General features: G+C 33.4%; 1 protein-coding gene across 1 annotated transcript in view; it reads right to left on the bottom strand.

Moving 5' to 3' along the window:
* Positions 1-9,207, bottom strand: part of CEP112 (centrosomal protein 112) — a 589,318-nt gene extending 580,111 nt beyond the window's left edge. Inside the window, exons 1-2 of the mRNA XM_051996640.1 lie at positions 8,902-9,207; positions 6,898-7,070 (exon numbers count right to left, since the gene is read on the bottom strand). Coding sequence (XP_051852600.1) covers positions 6,898-7,070; positions 8,902-9,207 — 479 coding nt within the window. The remainder of the gene's footprint in view (positions 1-6,897; positions 7,071-8,901) is intronic.
* Between the last annotated feature and the right edge of the window lie 16,580 nt (positions 9,208-25,787).

Here is a 25,787-nt window from a genome sequence, read left to right on the forward strand (position 1 = left end):
GCCATCCTTGAGATCCGCCAAGAAAGGTCTGTCTTTACTGGAGGGCTGGGGCGGGTTTAGATCGGGCGCAGGCTGAGGGCAGCGGCAGTGAGAGCACGGGAGCAGAGCTGAGAGGGGGTGGGGAGTGATCGTAGCCGTCTCTGCGGGGAGAGCTTCGCTACAGGTTTGGAACCTGCAGCAAGTCAGCAGCCCAGCAGAGAAGCTAAAAACACCGGGGCTGAAGAACACAACCGCAAACAGCTGGAGTCTCTCAGGACCTGGCCGCCCCCCCTTCCCCCCCTCAGTGACTCAGCACGCTTTGGGATCTCAGAGCGCAGGCGCAGCACAGTCCTGCTAGTGCCTCACTGCTGCCCCCTGCAGTCTGTAGAGGAAGCTCGATAACACACCCAGCCCCCCCCCAAAGAAAGACTCCAGTTTTTTCTGTTTTTCTTTGGTAGTTTGTCTCTGATTAATAGACAGAATGAGCAAGAAGCTGAAGAGGACTTTAACCCTTGACAGCTTCTACACAGATAGAGAGCAGACTCTAAATCCTGAGGAGACTAAAAACAGGCAGTCCCCAGGTGATTCCCCAAAGGAGGAGATCGTCTGTTCCTCAGCACAGATGAACCTCATAGAAGTGATTAAAAAGGCTCTCACAAGGGAGCTAGAAGAAAAATGGGGAAAGCAGAGTGAGGCTTGGCAAAAGGAGAAGGAAGCTTGGGAAAAGGAGAGGGAGGCTTGGCAAAAGAGCCTGGAGAAGTCAGTTAAAGAGAGAGTGGATAAAGAAGTAAAATCCTTGAAAAATAGGATTAGTGAACTGGAAACAGAAAACAGCTCTCTAAAAAACAAAATTGGCGAAATGGAAAAAAATTCCACAGAACAAAAGAACTCAATTGGACAATTAGAGAAAGATTTTTAAAAAGTGAGTGAAGAGAATACTTCACTGAAAATCAGAATTGAACAAGTGGAATTGAATGACTCGAGGAGACAAGAAGAATCAGTCAAGCAAATCCAAAAAAATCAAACAATGGAGAAAAATGTGAAATACCTTCTGGGGAAGACAACAGACCTGGAAAACAGATCCAGGAGAGACAATCTGAGAATCATTGGACTCCCAGAAAAACATGATGAAAAAAAGAGCCTGGACACTGTCTTCCAGGAAATTATCAAAGAGAACTGCCCAGAAGTCATAGGAACAGAGGAAAAAATAAACATTGAAAGGATTCATCGATCACCCACTGAAAGGGATCCTAAAATCAAAACACCAAGGAATATAGTGGCCAAATGCCAGAACCCTCAGATGAAAGAAAAAATATTGCAAGCGGCTAGAAAAACCCAATTCAAGTATCAAGGAGCCACAATAAGGATCACCCAGGATCTGGCAGCATCCACATTAAAAGATCGAAGGGCCTGGAATATGATATTCCGAAAGGCTAAGGAACTTGGTATGCAACCAAAAATAACTTACCCAGCGAGAATGAGCATCTTTTTCCAGGGAAGAAGATGGACATTCAACGAAGTAAGCGAATTTCATCTATTTCTGATGAAAAAACCAGAACTTAACAAAAAGTTTGATCTACAAATATAGAACTCAAGAGAAATCTAAAAAGGTAAAGATTAATCTTGGGAACTATATTTTGACTATATAGATGTATAAAGAATACATGTATACCTTGTTCTAGAAATTGATGTGGAAAGGACATTGTACCAGAAAAAGGGTAAAGTGGGGGTAGTACATCTCATGAAGAGGCATAGGAAACCTATTATATCTGAGAGAAAGAATGGAGGGGGATGAATATAGTGGGTATCTTACTGCCTTCAGAATTGGCTTTAAGTGAAAAATCTTAAGACATATTCAATCTATGGTGAAACTTCTCCCATCTCATTGAAAAGTGAGAAGGGAAAAGTGGAAAGGGAAGGAATAAGCTAAGCGGAAGGGAATACGGGAACTGGGAGGGAAAGGGGTAAGATAGGGGGAGGAACTCTAAGGCGGGGGGAGGGACACTAAAAAGGGAGGGCTGTGAGAAGCAAGGGGTGCTCACAAGCTTAATACTTGGAGGGGGGGGAAAGGGGAAAGAAGGGAGGAAAGCATAAACCGGGGTTAACAAGATGGCAAGTAATACAGAATTGGTCATTCTAACCATAAATGTGAACGGGGTAAACTCCCCCATAAAGAGGAAGCGGTTAGCAGAATGGATTAAAAGCCAGAATCCTACAATATGTTGTTTACAGGAAACACACCTGAAGCGGGGAGATACATGCAGGTTAAAGGTAAAAGGTTGGAGCAAAATCTACTATGCTTCAGGTGAAGTCAAAAAAGCAGGGGTAGCCATCCTGATCTCAGATCAAGCTAAAGCAAAAATTGACCTAATTAAAAGAGATAAGGAAGGACACTATATCTTGCTAAAGGGTAGCATGGATAATGAAGCACTATCTATATTAAACATATATGCACCAAGTGGGGTAGCATCTAAATTCTTAAAAGAGAAACTAAGAGAGCTGCAAGAAGAAATAGACAGTAAAACTATAATAGTGGGAGATCTTAACCTTGCACTCTCAGAATTAGATAAATCAAACCAGAAAATAAATAAGAAAGAAGTCAAAGAGGTAAACAGAATACTAGAAAAGCTAGATATGATAGATCTCTGGAGAAAATGTAATGGAGACAGAAAGGAATACACTTTCTTTTCAGCAGTTCATGGAACCTATACAAAAATTGACCATATATTAGGACATAAAAACCTCAAACTCAAATGTAGTAAGGCAGAAATAGTAAATGCATCCTTTTCAGACCACGATGCAATGAAAATTACATTCAACAAAAAAGCAGGGGGAAGTAGACCAAAAAATAATTGGAAACTAAATAATCTCATACTAAAGAATGATTGGGTAAAACAGCAAATCATAGACATAATTAATAACTTCACCCAAGAAAACGATAATAATGAGACATCATACCAAAATGTATGGGATGCAGCCAAAGCGGTAATAAGGGGAAATTTCATATCTCTAGAGGCCTATTTGTATAAAATAGAGAAAGAGAAGGTCAATGAATTGGGTTTGCAATTAAAAATGCTAGAAAAGGAACAAATTAAAAACCCCCAGTCAAACACTAAACTTGAAATTCTAAAAGTAAAAGGTGAGATCAATAAAATTGAAAGTAAAAAAACTATTGAATTGATTAATAAAACTAAGAGTTGGTTCTATGAAAAAACCAACAAAATAGACAAACCCTTAGTAAATCTGATTAAAAAAAGGAAAGAGGAAAATCAAATTGTTAGTCTTAAAAATGAAAAGGGAGAACTCACCACTAACGAAGAGGAAATTAGAGCAATAATTAGGAGTTACTTTGCCCAACTTTATGCCAATAAATTCGACAACTTAAATGAAATAGAAAAATACCTCCAAAAATACAGCTTGCCCAAACTAACAGAGGAAGAAGTAAATATCCTAAACAGTCCCATCTCAGAAAAAGAAATAGAACAAACTATCAATCAACTCCCTAAGAAAAAATCCCCAGGACCAGATGGATTTACATGTGAATTCTACCAAACATTTAAAGAACAATTAACTCCAATGTTATATAAACTATTTGAAAAAATAGGGATTGAAGGAGTCCTACCAAACTCCTTTTATGACACAGATATGGTACTGATACCTAAACCAGGTAGGCTGAAAACAGAGAAAGAAAATTATAGACCAATCTCCCTAATGAATATTGATGCTAAAATCTTAAATAAAATATTAGCAAAAAGATTACAGAAAATTGTCACCAGGATAATACACTATGACCAAGTAGGATTTATACCAGGAATGCAGGGCTGGTTCAATATTAGGAAAACTATTAGCATAATTGACTATATCAATAACCAAACAAACAAAAACCACATGATCATCTCAATAGATGCAGAAAAAGCATTTGATAAAATCCAACATCCATTCCTAATAAAAACACTTGAGAGCATAGGAATAAATGGACTTTTCCTTAAAATAGTCAGGAGCATATATTTAAAACCATCAGTAAGCATCATATGCAATGGGGAAAAACTGGAACCTTTCCCAGTAAGATCTGGAGTGAAGCAAGGTTGCCCACTATCACCATTATTATTTAATATCGTATTAGAAACACTAGCCTCGGCAATAAGAGTCGAGAAAGATATAAAAGGAATTAGAGTAGGCAATGAGGAAACCAAACTATCACTCTTTGCAGATGATATGATGGTATACCTAGAGAACCCCAGAGATTCTACCAAAAAGCTATTGGAAATAATTCATAATTTTAGCAAAGTAGCTGGCTACAAAATAAATCCCCATAAATCCTCAGCATTTTTATACATCACCAACAAAACCCAACAGCAAGAGATACAAAGAGAAATTCCATTCAGAATAACTGTTGATACCATAAAATATTTGGGAATCTATCTACCAAAGGAAAGTCAGGAATTATATGAGCAAAATTATAAAAAAGTCTCCACACAAATAAAGTCAGACTTAAATAATTGGAAAAATATTAAGTGCTCTTGGATTGGCCGAGCGAACATAATAAAGATGACAATACTCCCTAAACTAATCTATTTATTTAGTGCTATACCAATCAGACTTCCAAGAAAATATTTTATTGATCTAGAAAAAATAACAACAAAATTCATATGGAACAATAAAAAGTCGAGAATCTCAAGGGAACTAATGAAAAAAAAATCAAATGAAGGTGGCCTAGCTGTACCTGATCTAAAATTATATTATAAAGCAGCAGTCACCAAAACCATTTGGTATTGGCTAAGAAATAGATTAGTGGATCAGTGGAAAAGGCTAGGCTCACAAGACAGAATAGTCAATTATAGCAATCTAGTGTTTGACAAACCCAAAGCCCCTAACTTCTGGGAAAAGAATTCATTATTTGATAAAAACTGCTGGGATAATTGGAAATTAGTATGGCAGAAATTAGGCATGGACCCACACTTAACACCATATACCAAAATAAGATCAAAATGGGTCTATGACCTAGGCATAAAGAACGAGATTATAAATAAATTAGAGGAACATAGAATAGTTTATCTCTCAGACTTGTGGAGGAGAAAGAAATTTGTGACCAAAGATGAACTAGAGACCATTACTGATCACAGAATAGAAAATTTCGATTACATCAAATTAAAAAGCCTTTGTACAAATAAAACTAATGCAAACAAGATTAGAAGGGAAGCAACAAACTGGGAAAACATTTTCACAGTTAAAGGTTCTGATAAAGGCCTCATTTCCAAAATATATAGAGAACTGACTCTAATTTATAAGAAATCAAGCCATTCTCCAATTGATAAATGGTCAAAGGATATGAACAGACAATTTTCAGAGGATGAGATTGAAACTATTACCACTCATATGAAAGAGTGTTCCAAATCATTATTGATCAGAGAAATGCAAATTAAGACAACTCTGAGATACCACTACACACCTGTCAGATTGGCTAAGATGACAGGAAAAAATAATGATGAATGTTGGAGGGGATGCGGGAAAACTGGGACACTAATGCATTGTTGGTGGAGTTGTGAACGAATCCAACCATTCTGGAGAGCAATCTGGAATTATGCCCAAAAAATTATCAAAATGTGCATATCCTTTGATCCAGCAGTGTTTCTATTGGGCTTATATCCCAAAGAAATACTAAAGAAGGGAAAGGGACCTGTATGTGCCAAAATGTTTGTAGCAGCCCTGTTTGTAGTGGCTAGAAACTGGAAAATGAATGGATGCCCATCAATTGGAGAATGGCTGGGTAAATTGTGGTATATGAATGTTATGGAATATTATTGTTCTGTAAGAAATGACCAGCAGGATGAATACAGAGAGGCTTGGAGAGACCTACATGAACTGATGCTAAGTGAAATGAGCAGAACCAGGAGATCATTATACACTTTGACAACGATATTGTATGAGGACATATTTTGATGGAAGTGGATTTCTTTGACAAAGAGACCTGAGTTTCAATTGATAAATGACGGACAAAAGCAGCTACACCCAAAGAAAGAACACTGGGAAACGAATGTGAACTATCTGCATTTTTGTTTTTCTTCCCGGATTATTTATACCTTCTGAATCCAATTCTCCCTACGCAACAAGAGAACTGTTCGGTTCTGCAAACATATATTGTATCTAGGATATACTGCAACATATCCAACATATAAAGGACTGCTTGCCATCTAGGGGAGGGGGTGGAGGGAGGGAGGGGAAAAAAAAAAATCGGAACAGAAATGAGTGTCAATATAATGTAATTATTAAATAAAAAATTTAAAAAAAAAAAAAAAGAAAATTACAGAGCAATCTCTCTAATAAATATTTATGCAAAAATCTTAAATAAAATATTAGCAAAAAGATTACAGAAAATCATCCCCAGGATAACTAAGACTGGGAAAAGTTTCTTTCAGAAGGTGAAATTTAGTTTAGATTTTAAGGAAGACAGGAAGTAAAGATAAAGACAGAGAGAGTTCTAGACTTGGGGGACAACCTATTTGCTTTAATAGCTGCCTAGTAAAGTAGATTATACCTCCTTGGATGTCTTCAAATAGAGACTGTACAACAATTTGCCAAATATATAACTGTTATAAATTGAACTAGTTGGTGCTAAATTTGCCCTTTCTAAAATTCTCTGATCGTTCTAGCTATATAGAAAAACAAAATCACTTACTAAAAGATTTACATCAAAAGTTATTTCTGGTAAAGAAATACATGTGGATAGATGTGTGTGTAAATGCAGTCAATAATTTGCTTAAAAAGTATAATTCAAAAGACAATACAACTTAAAAGGATATTAGTACTTATTCCAACCTCTTCATATTACACATAATAAAAATGAGTTAGGAACTAAATAAAGAGGCAATATATAAAACTAGCCTGAACTAAAAAAAAAAAATTATTTTTATAACATACCTTTGTGCAACTGTTGGTGATTGCATAAATGAAGCATCTTCATCAGATGAAAGTCTCCATGATTCACCTAATTGACATTCACTTGGCCTCAATTCACTCTTTACCCAGTCTGGTAATCTCTCTGGATTTGAACATTTTCCTCTTGCTAAATTTGGCTCATCAAAATAGATGGACTATTAAAATAAAATTTAGAAATTTTTCAAATTGTACTCTCATGACTCAATCAGTTATTATTTCCATCAACTTTCAGGTATTCCTTGAAAAAAATTAATTTCCAAATACATATTCAACATTCAGTTAAAAAATTAAGCTGAGAATATTATTTATATCTTAGAATTGATGTTTAAAAAAAAAACCTAGGATTTACAATTTATTTTAAACCATTAAAATTATAGTATAATTATTTGCATTACCTAAATTCTTAATCAAAAGGTTTTCTGAAGTATCTTTAAAATTCAGAATATATTTTTAGAAATTAAATATTTTTAGACCAAGAAGCAGACAAATCTAAAGGATCAGAAATCTCTATCAAATGAGATTTACAGTTTATAAAAGTTCAATTATCACACTTTTTTTCCCCCAGTAAACTTCAGTATACTTATACTCTATATTTTTCCCTTGGAATGGAATGTGAAATTTTTATTTTTTATTCATTAAAGTCTAAGCAACTCTCATTCAGTCCTGTAATCAAACATTACAAATTAGTTATCCTATTAAAGACAGCAAAACTATATACTCTTAGAAGAAAAAAGTATTTGTTATTTCTACGCTAATTCTTCCAAAGAGGTTCTTCTCTCTATGCATATGTAAAAGCCTAACCTCTGTTCCATCAAGCATGGAATTAGTCTTGACATTAAAATATCAAGATAATTTGTTGAATCCATGTTTATTTCAGTTTCTAGTTAAATATCACTTCATATAACTACTTATTCCCAAAATTATTAAGCTTAACTTAATTTTTTTCATAGCAAAGACACAGAAAAGAAATTACTGACACCTGACCAAATCTATAATAAGACAATTATAAAATTTCACTTTTAATGTTTTCTAAGGAATTAAATATCCCATTTATATCCCAGCCAATTGTCAAGATTTTTAAGATTCCCATTAAGAAATATTAACAGTCACTATCATCACTTGACACTCTAGGTAGAGCATTCAGGCACTCAAATTCTATAACTTTCCAACTGGTTCATTAATATGAATATAACTCACAACTACCACCACCAAGTTGTATTCCCTGCCAAAGAAAAATAAATCAGCCTGTCAATGAGGCACTTCTATCTTCCTAGAGAAACACAACTACTGCAATATCATAAAACTTTGAGCTGGAAAAAACTTAGGAATCTTCTGTTACAATTCCATTCAATAGCACTCCTCATGTAACAAAAGTAAAAGCTGACAGCAAAATTAAGTTTTTTTGATGTGCTTTTGAAAGTTGATTTTATAAAGTGAAATTACTTGAATAATATATCGTTATTTTTAAAAGAATTTTCAGTTTTTATAGTACTGAATTTTATCCAAGACAAATCATCTATTTATCATAAATAAAGATTAAGCTGTAAAATGTAAAAAGGCATTTCTCAGATAGCTACAGCTAAATCACAGTTATATGGCAAAGCTAATCTCTAAAATTTCTTTTCTCTTTAAAGTTAAAAAAAAATAAGAGCAATATAGGTAAATATAAAAGTTTTGAACATTCAAATGTGTCTATATATTTACAAATATGTCAATAGACATATAGATGTATATATATATATAAAATATATTTCAAAAATATGTTAAACAAAAAATAGAAAAAATGAGAAGAAAGAAGTATCTTAAGATTAAATACCTAAGCCTCAGAGTTTTACCTTATCTTCTAAAAGGAGAGTGAGTGGTAATAAAACCCCAAAGCTCTATATACCCTAATTCAATAATTAAATGATTTTGCCTTTATTTTACCAAAAGCCAGTTTATAAAACTCTCTCTGCAAAAGAGATAATATGCTAGAATGATACCCACCATGTAAGACGGCAAAGTTTTCAATGTCCCTGGTTCAGGTCGATATGTAAAAGGACCTTCTAAAATTCCTCGTTTAAGCATATGTATTAATAGTTTTGCATACAGATTCCGATTCTTCCTACCCATTATCCCTGTGCCTGCTCCTGAAGGTTCACATAGTTTTTTAATCCAAAGGGCACACCTCTGTCGCTCTAGAAAAATACAACACTTGTTACTTACTATATTTTCCAGAAAATAAAAGACAACGTTACAAAAACATACACTGAACAGAGTTTTGCCTGGACTTCTTGCTTTTGTACCTCTCATTTTCCTATGATTTATGTTATTTTTCTATATGTCTTTTGTCCTTAAAAAAAAATGGTCCATAGCTCCAGTAATTAACATAATATGTATACACTGTAAGTACACAATTAAATTTTTGGTGAATTAAATTGTCTTTGTCCATAAATGTAGTTATGTTAAAAATTATGAAAATGTTTACTAAATAATAATTTTAGGGAAAAAGAATTTTGGAATATATATAAAATAATTTTTGTAAGTGAAAGGTAATGTTAAGAGCCTCTCTAAAAATAGAGAAATAAATCCATTTCAATAGTTGTACTGTAGAAATCCTTTTGTAATTCCAGCTGTGCAAATCTAGAAGAAGATAAAATATAATCACTGAATTATTATTTAGCTTTTTAAAAACTTACTGGAAAAATAAATTTCAAAACTTTTATCCACTAAAAGGAACAATTTCCAGGGATTTTTATCTGGTTCAGAAAGTTTACTATTAATATTCCCCAAAATAATTGAGTATTATTTACAGATAATTCCATAAAACAATTATTCTTTTAAAAATCTACTTTTAAAATATAGCATTACTTAATCCATATCCATTGGATAAACTATTTTGATGTGCAATAGCATACTTTTAGTTCTCATAAAAACTGTATTTTAACATTAATCTATCATCAGTCAAATTAAATTTGAAGATTATATCTCTAACAAAATCATAATTCTGCCTTAAATCCCTTGGATTTATAAAGGTCAAGTTTTTTTGTTTTGCCAATAAAATGTATTAGTACTGGATTTACCACTTTGCAAATGTCATCACTAGAACAGAAAAATGAATAATGCTTCTGAAAAACTGGATTTCTTGGTTTATAAATTATGCACATCTAAATGAACTACTTATTGAAATTTCAAGTGGAAATAATGGAAATTTGACATATTTCATATAAAATTATATAAGTAGAAATAATTTGAGGAGGCAAGCAGTTAGAATTCATGTCTATAGTTTTGTCAGTAAAGGTACCTCCTGGTATAGAAATTCCTTTCATTAATGCAGATTAACTAATAATATATAACTTATAAACTTATAAGTTTTAAAAATTTTCTAGGGCACTGACAATTAAATGTGGTCATACAGCATGTATCAAAGACACAATTTAAATCCAGATCTCCCTAACCCAAGATCAGCCCTCCATGTTATTTTCTCTAAATATTAGGTCTAAACTTTTAAATTATCAATTTAATATGAATCATGCATACTTTATATTGAAATTTTATTGTACTAAGTAATTCAACAACAGTATTGTAATAATAACTAATAGATGTGCATACATATATATGCATTTATAAACATATACAAAAATAAAATTTTAAGGTTTGAAAGGTACATTATATGATCTGTTTCTCACAAACCTGTATGGTACCATACTAACTATAGATATTAGCATCCCCATTTTTTCAAGAAAACTGTATGCAGTTCAGAGACGTCAAGCTCTTGGTCAACCCTTAGTCTCATAAGTAATTACTAGAATTAGGGAGGAATTAGAGGCTAGTTCTATCTAGGCTCTAAATCCAGTATTCTTTCTACTAGAGCACACAGCCTATAATATCCTTTTAAATAAAGATATAATACATTTTATCCCTAGAAGATTCACTAGCAAAAATAGTGAGGTCAATAGAGGAAGGACCTACACTGATGAAATAATAGGAACAGTAAATAGACAGACAGACAGACAGACAGACAGATAGATAGATAGATAGATAGATAGAATCTTTAACAAAGTTTCTTAAGCTGCAGGTCACAATTCCGCATAGGGTCACATAACTGAAAATGGGAATCACGAAAAATTTGGCAACAGTAAAAGGTATCAAATATTCTGTCAAGATTTAATTTTTTGTGTCAAAATAACAAACACATCCATCTCATTAGTTTGCAGATTTGCTTCCATCTTTAATGAATGGTAATGTATATCAAATAATTGTTTTAAAATAAATATTTCTTTATGATTTATTATCTGTGAATGTTTGATAGGTATACCTATTTTATATAGCTATAGCCATGAGAGTTGCATAAAAATTTCTTGGACAAATAAGGGTCATGAACAGAAAAAGTTTAAGAAGCCTAGATCTAGAATATGTAGAAAGATAGGACAAAGAGTAAAAAACAACATACTTATCAAAACCATAAATAAGGTGGGCAAATGGAGTTTTTCCCCCAGACTACAAGTAGTATGTGTATTCCAAATGGATGAATTATTAGCTCCTGACTGCAAGAAAAAAAAATGAAAGGGAGCAGGAGGAGAAAGATCTGCACTTGTGATTTAATCAGTGTGATTTAATCACATTCTCTTCAATTTAAAGACTGAGACAAATGCTTAGTAAGTGATTTGCCTAGGATCATAGAGCTAAACTCAGGACCTGAACTCAGGGTTACCCAAGCCTAAGACTAGCCACCCACTATTCCACACTGCTACTTAGCAAGAATAAATAAAAAGCTATTTTACAAAACAATTTGGAATTATGCTAAGAAAGTGACTAAAATCTTCATACTTTTTGACCAAGACAGCCAACCACTACATTAAAATCATAAAATCCAATGATAAAAAGAAGAGCCGTATGAACACAAAAATATTCAAGGCATAACTTTTTATAATAGCAGAAAATTCAAAACAAAGATGTCCATCTCTTGGGGAATGCCTGAATAAATTATAGTGAATGATTATAATGGAATATTATTATAGTATAAAAAATAATGATTACAATGAATATGAAGAAGAATGCAGGAACTATTAATGAAGTGACAGAAAGTGAAATAAACAAAACAAGCAACTGATATACTCAATGACTACCACAGTATAGATAGAAAGAACAACAACAACAAAAAAAAAACTATAGAAACTAAATGCTGTTAAATTATAATAACCAAGTTTGGCTCTGAAGAATACATTTCTCCCTTTCTTGAAAACCCAGTGTACAATATCAGATTCTGTTGATACATTGTTGATACACTGGCTAGTTATATATATAAAATAATAAAATATTCTTTGTTAGGAGAGAGGTCTCTGAGAAGAAGAGGGGAGTGAGAAATATAGGTAATAAAAGATAACACTCAAAAAATTCAAGATTAATTAAAATAGGAAAATAGATTTTGCTTTCTTTTCTATCTCAAGTGAGATTCTCTTTAGCCCAATATAATTTTCCCATCTGCTTGCTCATAAACATGAGTCCTCCTTTATACATGGTCTCCCCCAAAAACACATGAGCTCCTTGAGAGCAATTTTCATTTCAATTTTCTATTTCTAGTTCCAGCTTGGCCTACTGTAAGTACCTAAAAAGTGTTTGTTTGTTTTTTTTTCCTTTTCATAGAGGACTACACTATTCACCTCCCAAACTAAATTTATCCCATGGAGTTATTGAACTAGAAAGAGTGGTTCATTTATTAGGCTTTAAAAGAAGTTCTACCTCTGCTTTTCCTCTTTCTCTAGTTTATATATTTTTTAAGAATACCTCTTACTCTCCTTCCAACTTCCTGATGGTGGAAGGGGATGAGAGGAAGGATTTTTTTTAACCTTTTCAGTCTTCCTATCTCCAAAAGCAGCCATGATAGATAGAAGCACAATACAGTGAAAATATTTTCCTATCTAGATAATATTGGACCTCAAGTCCCTAAGCCTCTCCTGTTTTATGTTTCTTTTTCTGAGTACAGGTAACCAAAAAACAAGTCTGAGAAATAGCCTCAGTAGCCACCTCTTGAAATAAAATCACTGAATTTTGAGAGGTGTTCCCTACAATTATATCCTTCCCAATGCAATTTGCAAACAGAAAAAGAACTATGGAGTATGAATGCAGATTGAATCATACTATTTTCACTTTTTAAAATTTTTTTTCTTGCATTTTTCTCTTCTGTTCTGATTCTTTTTTCATAACATGATTAAAGCAGAAATATATTTAATATGATTATACATGTATAACTTCTATCAAAGTGATTGCCATCTTGCATAGGGGAAAAGGGAGAAAGGGAGAAAAAATAGAAATCAAAATCTTCAAAATTAAATGTTGAAAATTAATAAATAATTTTTTAAATTATATCCTTCCCCAAGAGAAATTGATTGTCACCAGAAGGATGAGCAACATATGACTGCAGAAGATACAGTTCTTGAGTTGTATTTCAGATATAAAATAATTGTAAAAGATCTATTCAATTATCCCACAAGATTCCCGATAGTCTCTATCTCGTAGAAGATTATATGATTATTTTAATAATTTATATTTTATAATAATTTATATTTTATATATGTTAATGCTTACTATGAGTCTTTTGTGTTGTATGCATCTTTTTTCATGGTGGAAGAAATAGCTTCCTTATACCTGATACCTTTATTTTGAAATACACTTGAAATTCCTTTAAAAGTGGCAAAAACCTTTCATTACACAACTAGAGGCAAAAAAATCTAAACATTTTCTTGAGGTAACAAACACACTGACAGAAACTCATTCACAATACAATGTAATCATTCAATAAATGAAAATAAATTATGAGATCATTTCCTTTTGTGATTATAAAAGTTAGAAAAGAGTACTGACTTGGAAAAGAAATTACACCAGAAGAAAAAGGATGCAGAAAGAAAAGGCTGAGAAACCTGAAGATTTATTATGCTAAATATTTAGTTTTGCTTAGGGTACTCTTTTACTTTTAACTTAACCACTTAAAAATGAAAAACACTATGTTCTGTTAGGGTATCAAAGTACTAAAAGGACTTTGTTAAAAAAAAAAAAACTGTTTTATTTGTAACATAGTATATAGTATTATGTTAAGGTTTCTTTTTATTTATTTTGATACAAGGTAAAACCCAAACATGCTAATGTTAGCAATGGTTGAAAGGTTACTGGATTGTTCTTTTTTTATTTGATAATAAACATATATGTATATACATGTATATGTCTATCTTTCAACTTTGAAAATTAATTCATTCAATCGAACTTTATTAGAGTAAACTTAGAACAGTCTAAGACAGTTTACAACAGTTGAAGAATAATTAAGTATAAGATCAAAAACCAAATGATCATTCATCTAGCCTTGGAAGAAAGCTTAAAAGTCATCTGGTCTCACCTCCTCATTTTACAGTGTTATGCCATAGTTCTCTTTTATTGTGCTGATTCAGTTTCCCTAATTATCCTGACTCAGTCCTGCCTCGATTTCCCTGCTTCTCAGTTCTGCAAAACCTCCTCTCCCTCTTTATCAGAATACTTGATAAGAATAAAAGATCTTATGTTTTGGAATATCAGAATGCCTCTCCCCATCCCAAGCTATTGGAATATCAGATACTATCTTATCAAGATGCCTCTCCCCATGTCCAGGGTCCCCTGATTATGTCATCCCCCTCTCAGAGGCTCACGCCACTCTGTCAGAATCCCATTCCTCATCAGTACCCTGACTACACCCCTGCCTCAGTCTACCCCCTGCATCTGAGCCCGTGTATAAATGTCATTGAGAACTCTGATTGTTTGCTGGAACTTTGGAGATGATAATTTCATTCAGCCCTGGGACCAAACAATGGATCCATCTGGTCCCAGTATATCTCTCCATTTAATAAATTATTAAATACTCTCTAATCTCTATCTTGCTTAGTTTCTCAGGCATTACACAGAAGCAGGAATTTGCTCAAGATCACACAGGTAATAAGCAGGAAAGGCAGGATTTAAATCCATGATTACAAGTTAAGTAGTCTTTCTACTGGGCCATACTGTCTTCACAAATGAAATTCAAAACACAAACAAAGGTATCTTAACAAAAAAAAATAATAATAATAATAATAACTGAACAGTCTTACCTGTCTTATGGGGTAATTTTAGGACAAAAGGCTTCATATCTACCACATAGTGATCAAATTCTGCATCCAAGATCTCTAATTTTTCTTCTTCACTTGCCATTTCTGTTAAAGTAGTCTATAAAAGAATTTAAGATGAAAAAGTTGTATCTTCTCATTTGCTAAGAATATTAAACATGAAGAGAAAAATGGCACATTCTGGGACTTTTAGTAAAAATGACTTGTAAGTTGTGTATCCTTTAAATTATGAAATCTGTTGGGTAAGAAATTATATATAGGACTAAATTAATTAAAAGAATTCATTTAATTTAAAAAATTTAAAAAACCCTTATTTTTTTCAAAACCATCTTAGTGATTTAAAAACTAGTTTTTCATGATTTTACCTTTTAAAAATTTTGTCCCCTGTACCAATAAATCTTTTTCTAGAAGGCAATCTTATCCGTTCTTTTTCCATTTATATATGTCATTCTGCCTTCCATAATACCAAAGATAAAATATCTTCCATAATAAAACTTTGCAAAATAAATTCTTTCTTGATTTACATAATGTATTCCACCAAATGTTGAATTCTTTTAAATCATCAGACCTAGACTGCTTATAATTTGCACTGCTATATACTGTTATTCATAGTCAGAGAGCAATTATAAAGTGGATTAGTAAACAAATGGAAATTTATTAGTCCAGAGTTTGGGGCCCAGTGAAAGCATTTCCTCCTCATTTTACATATAGTACATAACTGCCCATCAACCCATTTCTCAACAGCAAAAATATAGAAAACAAACTATTTCCTTTAGAGTTTTGGTAGTTTGTCCAACTCTTCACGACACCAACTGGGTCAGATACTGGAGTGGTTTGCCATTTTCTTCTCTAGCTCATTTTACAGATGAGGAAACTGAAGCAAACAAAGTGACTTGCCCGATTATACAGCCAGAATCTGAGGCCATATTGGAACTCAGGTCCTCCTGTCGCCAATCCCAGTGCACTATCCACTGTACCACCTAGCTGACCAATGAAAGACTAGGTCAGAGACAAAAAACAGTAGCTATTTGTCAACAAACTATAGGGAAATGGACAAAGAGTTTCTTCACAATAGTTTACTGAGTAATTTTTAAATGAACAATTTATAGGAAAGAAAAATGAGACCCAATAATTAAATGACAATCACCAAAAAGAGATAATCCACATTATAATTCTGAAATTCAAAGCTCTATTCATTTGGCCACTGGACAATACTGCATATGAATTAGTAGTTTATTTATCTAATGCAGAAGCACAGTAAAAAGTCCTAAATGGGAATCATCCATAAAGACTTCCAAAATGAAACTGCTTCCCTACCAATAGCAGAATGTAAATTAAGAACAATGCAAAGGAGAAACTGTTAATATATATGTGGTAAAAAGTTATTTTTCCTTAGGTTTATTCCACCATCTTTTGAAATTAAGCATACATTAAATATAAAATGTCTAATTCATGTTTCTTTTTTGCGTACGGACATAAAAATTTAAAAATCGAAACATTTTCTTCCTTCAGGAAGCTTATATTCTTGAGAAGATGGTAAGATTCAAGAGGGGAAGGGAGGGAGAGATCCAGCACATATACAAATAAATATAATAGCTCTTTGGCCCATCCATGCCATTGAGAATGAAGACCATTCTCAACAATTAGATTTTCAACATCCCAGACAATTTTGACATATGTCTAATGGTCCAGACAGTTATTATAAATCCTTCAAAAGGATTTCAAACATCAATGTTAAGCCCTGGAAAGAAGAGAAAAAAGTTTCAGGTAGACAAGTAGTAGGGATATTGGTAAAACTTACAACAGTTCATCCAATCTGTTGTCACGTACAGAAGACAATTAAAGCAGTTTCCTGGGGTTTTCACCATAAAATGAGAGTTGTATATGTTTACTTCCCCAGCAACATGTTTTATTGAACAGAGTGGCCCAATAAACTCAAACTTCATGGATGGAAAAATATGTCTTAATAGACATAAGATGAGGTACTGCTTATGTAATTTCTCAGACTCAAAAAAGATGAATTAATTCTTGAAGGAAATGATATTGAATCTGTACCAAAGTCAGAATCAGCTGTCCTCATTCAACAGGCCATAAAGTAAAAAACAAGGATATAAAAAAGTTTTAAATGGCTTTTGTTACTGAGAAATGCATAGTACAAAAGGCTGATGAATAAGGTCAAATTGTATAGATGCCAAAAGCCATGTCCTAATGACTTGATATTTACTCAAATAGTCAATAGTATATAACAGTAAAAATTATATAATAATAAAATATAATAATGCAGTTAGCCATTTGAGTATTTTTCCCCCTTTTCAAAAATCTGTTGCCACTCTGAGAAATTATAATAAAATTCTATTTTAAAATGTGTTGAACTAAACCAAAAGTTAATTTGACAGGTGACCTTAAGTTCTTGAAGACTGAGCTCAAATTCCAGGAGGTATTTCTATGATACAAGAAAAGCTTTGAATATAGGTCTTCTGATAGACAGCATAATGAAGTTCAAAAAAGCCACCTGTGGGAGAAGACAAAGGAGGGATCCCTGGGTGGGGAGAGGTGAAGTAATAGCAAGTCAAGTTAAGGAACAGAATAAAGTAAAGCATTAGCTGGGCTAGCAAAGATATGTGTGTGTGTGTGTGTGTGTGTGTGTGTGTGTGTGTGTGATTCCACAGAAATATTTATTTCTTCTACTATTATATATCCTTTCTTGAACAGATAATATATTGTTATAAATTTTGAATCATCTTTGATGTTCCACGGGGCACAAAACAATGTTCTATTTTATCTTGCTTTATTGTTTTTCTTTTTTTATTATTATTTTTTTCTTTTAAATAAAATAATTTTTAAAAAATAAAATAATGGGGTTAGGAGAGAAAGAGAGGGTAAAAAAAAACCCTGAAAACTCTTCAAGGAGGAGGGAATTCCTAAGCAGAATCTTAAAGGAAGACATGTATTATGAGAAGCAGAGTTGAGATGGAAGTACATTCTAGGTATTAGAGATAGCTTTCATAAGTATACCGAAAAAGGAGATAGAGTGTTATATTTGAACAATAATCCATTAGTATAAGATTAAAAAGACATGAAGATGACAGATTAAAAAGGGCCTTAAATGCCAGGCTAAAGAATTTCTATTTTATCCTAAAGATAGTGTGAATCCACTAATGCCTTAGGGGAAAATTAATGACAAGGTCATATTCTAGTCTTAGGAAGTTCAAATAAGATAACATACATTAAGATTTGCAAGCCTCAAACACTATATAAATGTTAATTATTATTATTATGATAACTACTGGAAAAAATGGATCAAAATTTAAAAATGGAATCAGGAAAATAAATTACAAGGCTATTACAACAGTCTAGGTAAAAGTGATCAAGGCCTAGAAAAATGGAGACAATATGTCATGCAGACAGAATCAACAAGACCTGGCAACTGAATGAATGGGGGAGGGGGAGAGAGAGAGTCAAGGATAACAGTAGGGCAATTTGGAGAGGCAGCTTTTCAGGAAAAATGAGTTCTGGTGAGACATATTGAATGTGAGATGCCTACAGAACACCTGGAAGAGATTATATCTAGCAGGCAATTAATGACACATAAGTGAAGTGCAGGACTCAAATTACAGATAAATATATAGATGTGAGAGTCATTTGTATAGAAATGATACTTAAACCTACAGGAACTATTGAAGTCTTCAAAGAGAGACTATATAGACAAAATTCTGGAGAACAAATTGTTTAGGCAGGAGAATATTTAGTAGCAGTGTCAAAGAATGAAGAGAAGATATAGCATCCAAAGGACAGAACTGTCAATAGAATCAAAAACTGCTAAGATGTTTAAATCTTATAGAGGTCAAAAAAAGGATATTAGACTTAGCAGTAAAGGGACTGTTGGCAACTCTAGAAAGTTTTTCCAGTGATGGTGGTATCAGAAGGCAGAGTAGAATGAAAAATGAAGAAACAACAAAAATGGACATAGACAATTCCTTCTAGAAGCCTGACAATGAAAAGGAAAAGATTTATAACAGCTTGAGTTAATGGAAGGAGAAAGTGAAGGTTGGTTCTTTTGTTTGTTTTTTATAGAAATATTCCAAAGTAAGTAAACAGAAAAACTGACAATGAAACAGAGTAGTGATAAATGGACAATGTCTTCAAGGACATAGGAGGAAAGAGAATAGCAAAAGGGCAAATAAGAGGCCTTGGAAAGGAAAAGGGCCACCTCTTCCTCTGAGATGAAAGGGACTAGGAAGTAAAAGGATTGAAGTGTATGAAAACGAAAACACAGAGATAGATATAAGGGGAAGGAAGATTTTGCCTCAGGAGATAGGAATTCATAAATACTACTCGACCTCTATATTCCAAAGTCTTATGTCATAGATGGTAAGAGATATTCTCTCAACATGAACATTTATTCACTTTCCAAAACCCAAGGACTAGGAATAAGAGGAGTGGCACAACAGGGAGTTTGTGTCAGAGTCTAGCCTTTGTTTCCCCAAGAGCTAGACTAAATGACAACAGTTCCATAGTTACATTACAAAATGCCAGAGGATGAAGCCCACCAAAAAAAATTCTCCTTCACATGGAACATGCAATGTCAGGTCTAGTATTCAAAGCTTCGATCTTCTGGGTGCAGTCTAGGGCCACTATTAGGGTGACACTAAGCATATGCTTAATCCTTGATGAAAATTCTCAAAAATTGATGAAAACAGACCCAACAACAGACTGATTCTGCTGTCTCAGAACCAACTTAATTTTTTATTTAAATTTTTTAAATTTTTTTAAAATAACTTTTTATTGACAGAGCCCATGCCTAGGTAATTTTTTTACAACATTATCCTTTGCACTCACTTCTGTTCCGATTTTTCCCCCTCCGTCCCTTCACCCCTTCCCCCAGATGGCAAGCAGTCTTATACAAGTTAAATATGTGGCAGTGTACCCTAGATACAATATATGTGTGCAGAACCGAACAGTTCTCTTGTTGCACAGGAAGAACTGGATTCAGAAGGTAAAAATAACCTGGGAAGAAAGACAAAAATGCAAGCAGTTTACATTCATTTCCCAGTAGAACCAACTAATTAATCTGAAAAGGTTTATAAATTAGTAGGTTGGTCACTAGATGAATTTTTTAGATGAATGGTGAATTACAAAGCAAGAGTCCTTTTGTAACTTACATACAAATAAATAATTCTACTAACAACTAATCACAAAGTTATATTTTACAGGCTGTTATCTTCATCTCTCTGATTCACAATATTCCCTTTTATGTACTTATATTCTTTACGGTTCTATTTTGTCTTATTACTATTTATGTACTTGCCTTATCTGTGTTAGCCGTTTATTAGCTCCACAAGATTAGTGATTGATCTTATTCATCCATTGAGGTGGATGAAAATGAAAACACAGAAAGAGTATAAGGGGAAGGGAAATTTTGCCTCAGGAGACAGGAACTCAAAAGTACTACTTGACCTCTATATTCCCCAGAATTTTGTGCACATTAAAGAACTGATTTTTTAAAAACTTAATACTTTAAACTGTAATTCTCCATTATGCCTAAACTCATACTATACTTATTGGTTCAGAATAAGTGTAAACTGTGCTACCCTGATATGCCATACTTTCTATTTTATTCATTTCTTTTATAATAATCAATTACATTGTTACTATTTTTCACTGATTACCATAAATCACAAAAATCTTAGTTTTCATTGAATACATCAATAGAATGTGATATCAGCAAGGAACAATAGAAATAGTGCTAGAATTAGGATCAGAAGATTTATCAGCTATGGTGATCTTGCAAAATGCACTTCACTGCAAGACTGCTATTTGAAAAGGCCCAGAGAAGAAAAGCCCAATTCTCTTACATATCTTTTAGGAATGTATTACAAAAAGCAAAAAGACAAAGCTTATTACCAAAATCAAATGCCCAGTAAAATTGAATTTATATTATTTATATTATATGTAGAATTATAATTCTACAAGGGAAAAAATTGTTCTTTAAGATAACAGATGACTTTCAAGCAAGGAAAGAACATGAAATTGCAAGAATCACTGAGAAAAATAGAGGGAGACAATTGAATCAAAATAGATGGCTTCAGCTATATACAGATTACATCCTTCTCTGTCATAACCTTCGAAGTAAAGGTTTTAACAAAATATAATACTCATCAGCGTTAAGAACATTTAAAAAGTATAGAAATAAATGGGCATTTCCTTTATATGCTAAATAGTACCAATATAAAACCAAGAGCTATAATTATAAATAATGGAGAAATGCTAGAGGCCTTCCCAAGAATATCAGGAATCAAGCAAAAACGTTCATTATTACCACTATTATTTGATATAGTAACCACTCTTTGGGAACTATTCCCAAAGGGCTATTAAACTGTGCATACCTTTTGATCCAACAGTATCTCTACTGGGTGTGTATCCCAATAAAAGAGAGCTCATAAAAAAGGGTGTGTGTGTGTGTGTGTGTGTGTGTGTGTGTGTGTTATGGAATATTATTATTCTATAAGAAACAATTAGCAAGATGATTTCAGAGAGGCCTGGAAAAACTTATATGCTAAGTAAAGTGAGTAGAACCAACGGAACATTGTACATAACAACAACAAAAATATGTGATGATCAACTCTGATGGACATGGCTTTTTTCAAGAATGAGGTGATTCAGTCCAATTCAATAGAATTGTGATGGAGAGAGTCATCTGCATCCAGAAAAGAGGACTAAGGGGACTGAATGTGAATCACAAAATAGTATTTTCATCTTTTTTGTTTGCTTGTTCTATTTTTTTCTAATTTTTTCCCCTTTTTTGTAATGGGCTGAAACTGAGTTGATACACTGAGGTCGGAGCACTTAAGGATAATCACCAATTGGACAATACTCTATTAGTGTTTGCTTGGAAAATGGCCTGCCCCACCACTCTGTGCTGGCTGATCTGCTGGTGTATAGAGAGATTTGGAGGAGGGATTAGAGGGTGGAGTAAGACAAGCCAGGTTGTCCTGAGCTGAGAGAGCTGAGAGAGGTGTGGAGATTCCTATGCCCGTTCCTCTGACTTTGACAAAGAATAAAGACCAAGGGCTTTTGCATATCCTGAGTCCCCTGATTTTAAAGTATCCAGGGTGCTAACTCAGTCTTCACACTTTTTGATCTGATTTTTCTTGTTCAACATAATAAATGTGGAAATATGTATAGAAGAATTATATGTTTTTAAACTATACTGGATTATTTGGTCTAGGAGAGAGGGAAAGGAGAAGAGAAGGAGAAAAATTTGGAACACAAGGTCTTGCAAAGGTGAATGTTGAAAAATATCTTTGCATGTATTTTGAAAATAAAAAGCTATTATTAAAAAAATCATTTTTCCTTATTTCTCTGTTTTGTTTTGCTGAAGCAATTGGGACTAATTGACTTGCCCAGGGTCACACAGCCAGGAAGTGTTAAGTGTCTGAGACCAGATTTGAACTCACGTCTTACTGACTTTACAGGGATGGTGCTCTATCCACTATGTCACCTAGCTAACCCCTCTAATTTGCTTATAAAATAACCTTTCATATAACAATCATATACCTATGTGGAGCTTATATTTGTAAAAGATGTGAAGTTTTGGTCTACATATAATTTCTTCCCTTCTCTTGTCCAATTTTCCCAACAATTTTGTTACATAAATCCTAATCCTAGTTGCTGAGATCTTTTGTTTTATTAGGCACATTTGCTGCTAGTTGTTGTCTACCTAATCTATTCCAATAATTGATCTCTATTTTTTAACAAGTATCAAACTGTTTTAATAATTATTGATGTGCAGATGTAAATGACTTTGCCATTCTGAGCAGTACAATGATCCAAGACTACCCTGAAGAATTTACGATGAAAAATCCTATCCATACCCAGAGAAAGAACTGATTGTGTCTGAATACAAATTGGGATATACTTTTTTTAAACTTTATTTTTCTTAAAGGTTTTTTTTGGGGGGAAAAGGGGAAAATCTATGTTTTCTTTTGCAACAATACTTTTATGGAAATAAACTTTACATGGGCCTTCTAAATGGGAGAGAGAAGTATGGAGGAAAGAAGGGAGAGAATCTGGAACTCAAAATTTAAAAAACAAATGTTTAAAATTATTTTACATATATCTGGGGGAAAATAAAATATTAAACAGGAAAAAAATTATTGGTTTGTAATATAATTTGAGATGTGGCACTGTTAGGTCCACTTTATTCCCATTTCTTTTTATTAATCTTGAGATTCTTGACCTTTTTTTCCTCCAGATGAATTGTATTTTTTCCTAGTTTTGTAAAATAATCTTTTGATAGTTTTATTTGTATGGTATTGAATATGTAAAAGATTTTAGGCCGCATTGTCATTTTTATTATATTGGCTTATCCTACCAATGAGCAATTATTATTCTTCCAACTTATAACATCAAATGGTATAAAATGAACAATTTTGAAGATGTTTATAAAAAGGTGAAGAATGAAATGAGCAGATTCAGAACAATTTAAACAAAATCAAACTATAAAAACAAACTACTTTGAAAACTATAAGAATTATAAACAGTACAATGACCAATAATGAGAAATCGTGTTTCCAAAGGTCTGATAATGAAACATGCTATCTCTAACACAGAAGTAATAAGATTCTGAATGCAGAATGAGACATATTCCTGAATGTAACCAATGACAGATTTTGTTTTATGCACTTTGCATATTTATTACAAGAAACTTTTTCCATTTTTTCCCCCAATAGTAAGGAGCGGAATGGAAAGAAACCAGATTTCAGCTGTTGCTTTTTTTGTAAATAGAGAGGTGGAATGAGTGTGATTCAACAGACATGAAATGCTACAAACACCTTTAAATAAGGTCACTGTATTAATAATTTTACTCATTTATTTTACTTTGTTACAAGAGAGCTCTCACAGGAATTGGGAATAATATGTAAATATTTGCAATGTAAAAAATACAACAACAATAAAACAAAAACAAAAATCATTTGAAATTTAGGAGATAAAGTTTTATATGCAAGCAACAGTAAGGAGGCCAGTATCAGCTGGATTACAGACTATGAAGAAAGGAGTAAAAGTAAAAAGACTGAAAAAGTAGGAAAGTGTTGGAATCTTTACAAACTGCTAACTCATTAGAGTTGATAGATTATTGATCTGATCTTACAAGAAGATGTTTTGGGCCAGAACCTGAAACAAGGTATTAAGTAGACTAATTAATGCAATGCTTGTGTTTACACCATATTCATTGGAATTCACAAATATGGAAGATTGGCAAAGTAAACTTTGTAACTTTGTGAATTCACACCTCCCTTGAAGCTCTTAGGGCCAGCGAGCACTCTGGGAAGAGAGAGGGAAGCCTCTCTCTTGTATCTCATAATGCCTCTCTCTCACATATAAGATACAGAGAGAGGCTCTTAGACAGAATTCAGCCAAATTACATGGAGAAGAGAGTTTTCAGAGGAAGAAGCTATGAGTCGAGAGTTCAGCGGAAGATTGAGAAGGCTCTCTCACAGGAACAACAAGATCCATCTTCATCTCACACCACTGTGGTGGCTAGGCTCCTGCACTTCCCCCACTGAGACCAAGCTGGTCTGAAAGACTCGCCAGAAAGCTAGCCGAGCCCCAAGTGAAGGAGATAAGAGATTCATTCCATCTTTGTGCTGGCTGGAGGTTGAAGGGAGCAGAGGCAAAGGACAAAGCGGCAGGAGCTCTTAGAACCAAGCAGAGAGATAGGCCTCTAAGCTAACCGGGCTATATTGGAGACAATAAAAGATCTTTACTTTTATCACCTGGCTGCATTTGGGGTAATTGTTGATCTGAACTGAAACTAAGGTTGCCTCCAGAAAACCTCCCTGAGAAACCTACTTTCTCCCAGAGAGAACCATCATCTTATATATTTTAAAGAAAAAAAAGAACTCAACAGGAAAGAGTCAGGTTTTGAAGGACTTTAAAAGTCAAATAGAGGATTCTATATTTGATCTGGGAGGCAACAGGAAGCCACTGATGTTGACTGAAAAGGGAAACAACATGATTAGTCTTGTGCTTTAGAAAGTTCATTTTGACAACTGAATGGAGAATAGATTGGTGTGGGGAAAGAGAAGGCAGGGAGATCAAGCAGATTATTACAATACTCCAGGCAAGAGGTGATGAAGGCCTACACTAAGATGGTAGCAGTGTCAAAGGAAAGAAAAGGGACATATATGAAAGATATTAGAAAGGTAGAAATGCCAGGATTTGACAACTGCTTGGACATGGAACATGAGAGAGAGGAATCAAGATGACAACCAGGTTGTGAATCTGGGTCACTGGAAGTATAGTGGTATCTTCCACAGTAATATAGAAGTCAGGAAGAAAAGAGAGTTAGGGGAGGGAAGATTATGAGTTCAGTTTTAGATATATTGAGCTTAAGATGTTTACAAGACATCCAATTCAATATATCTAAAAAGACAATGGAGATACAAGACTGGAGAATGGAAGAGAAATTAAGAACAGGACAAGTAGATTTCAGAGTCATCTGCATCAAGATGATCATTGAAACTTTGAAAGCTAATAAGAGCGCTAAGTAAATAACCTAGATACATGATCTAGTTGAAAAAATTGGTATGATCTAAACAAAAATGGGAAAAAAAAAGAGACAGACAAATGGTCAGACAGATATGAAAACCTAAAAATTGATTAAAACAATATTATCCTGCCTTCCTTATTCCAAACCTTTTATTGCTCAGTTGTTGCTCAGTCATTCAGTTATATCCAACTCTTCATGATCCCATGAACCAAAAC

This window comes from Antechinus flavipes, chromosome 4 (genome assembly GCF_016432865.1).
Source record: "Antechinus flavipes isolate AdamAnt ecotype Samford, QLD, Australia chromosome 4, AdamAnt_v2, whole genome shotgun sequence".
NCBI classification, from domain to species: domain Eukaryota; kingdom Metazoa; phylum Chordata; class Mammalia; order Dasyuromorphia; family Dasyuridae; genus Antechinus; species Antechinus flavipes.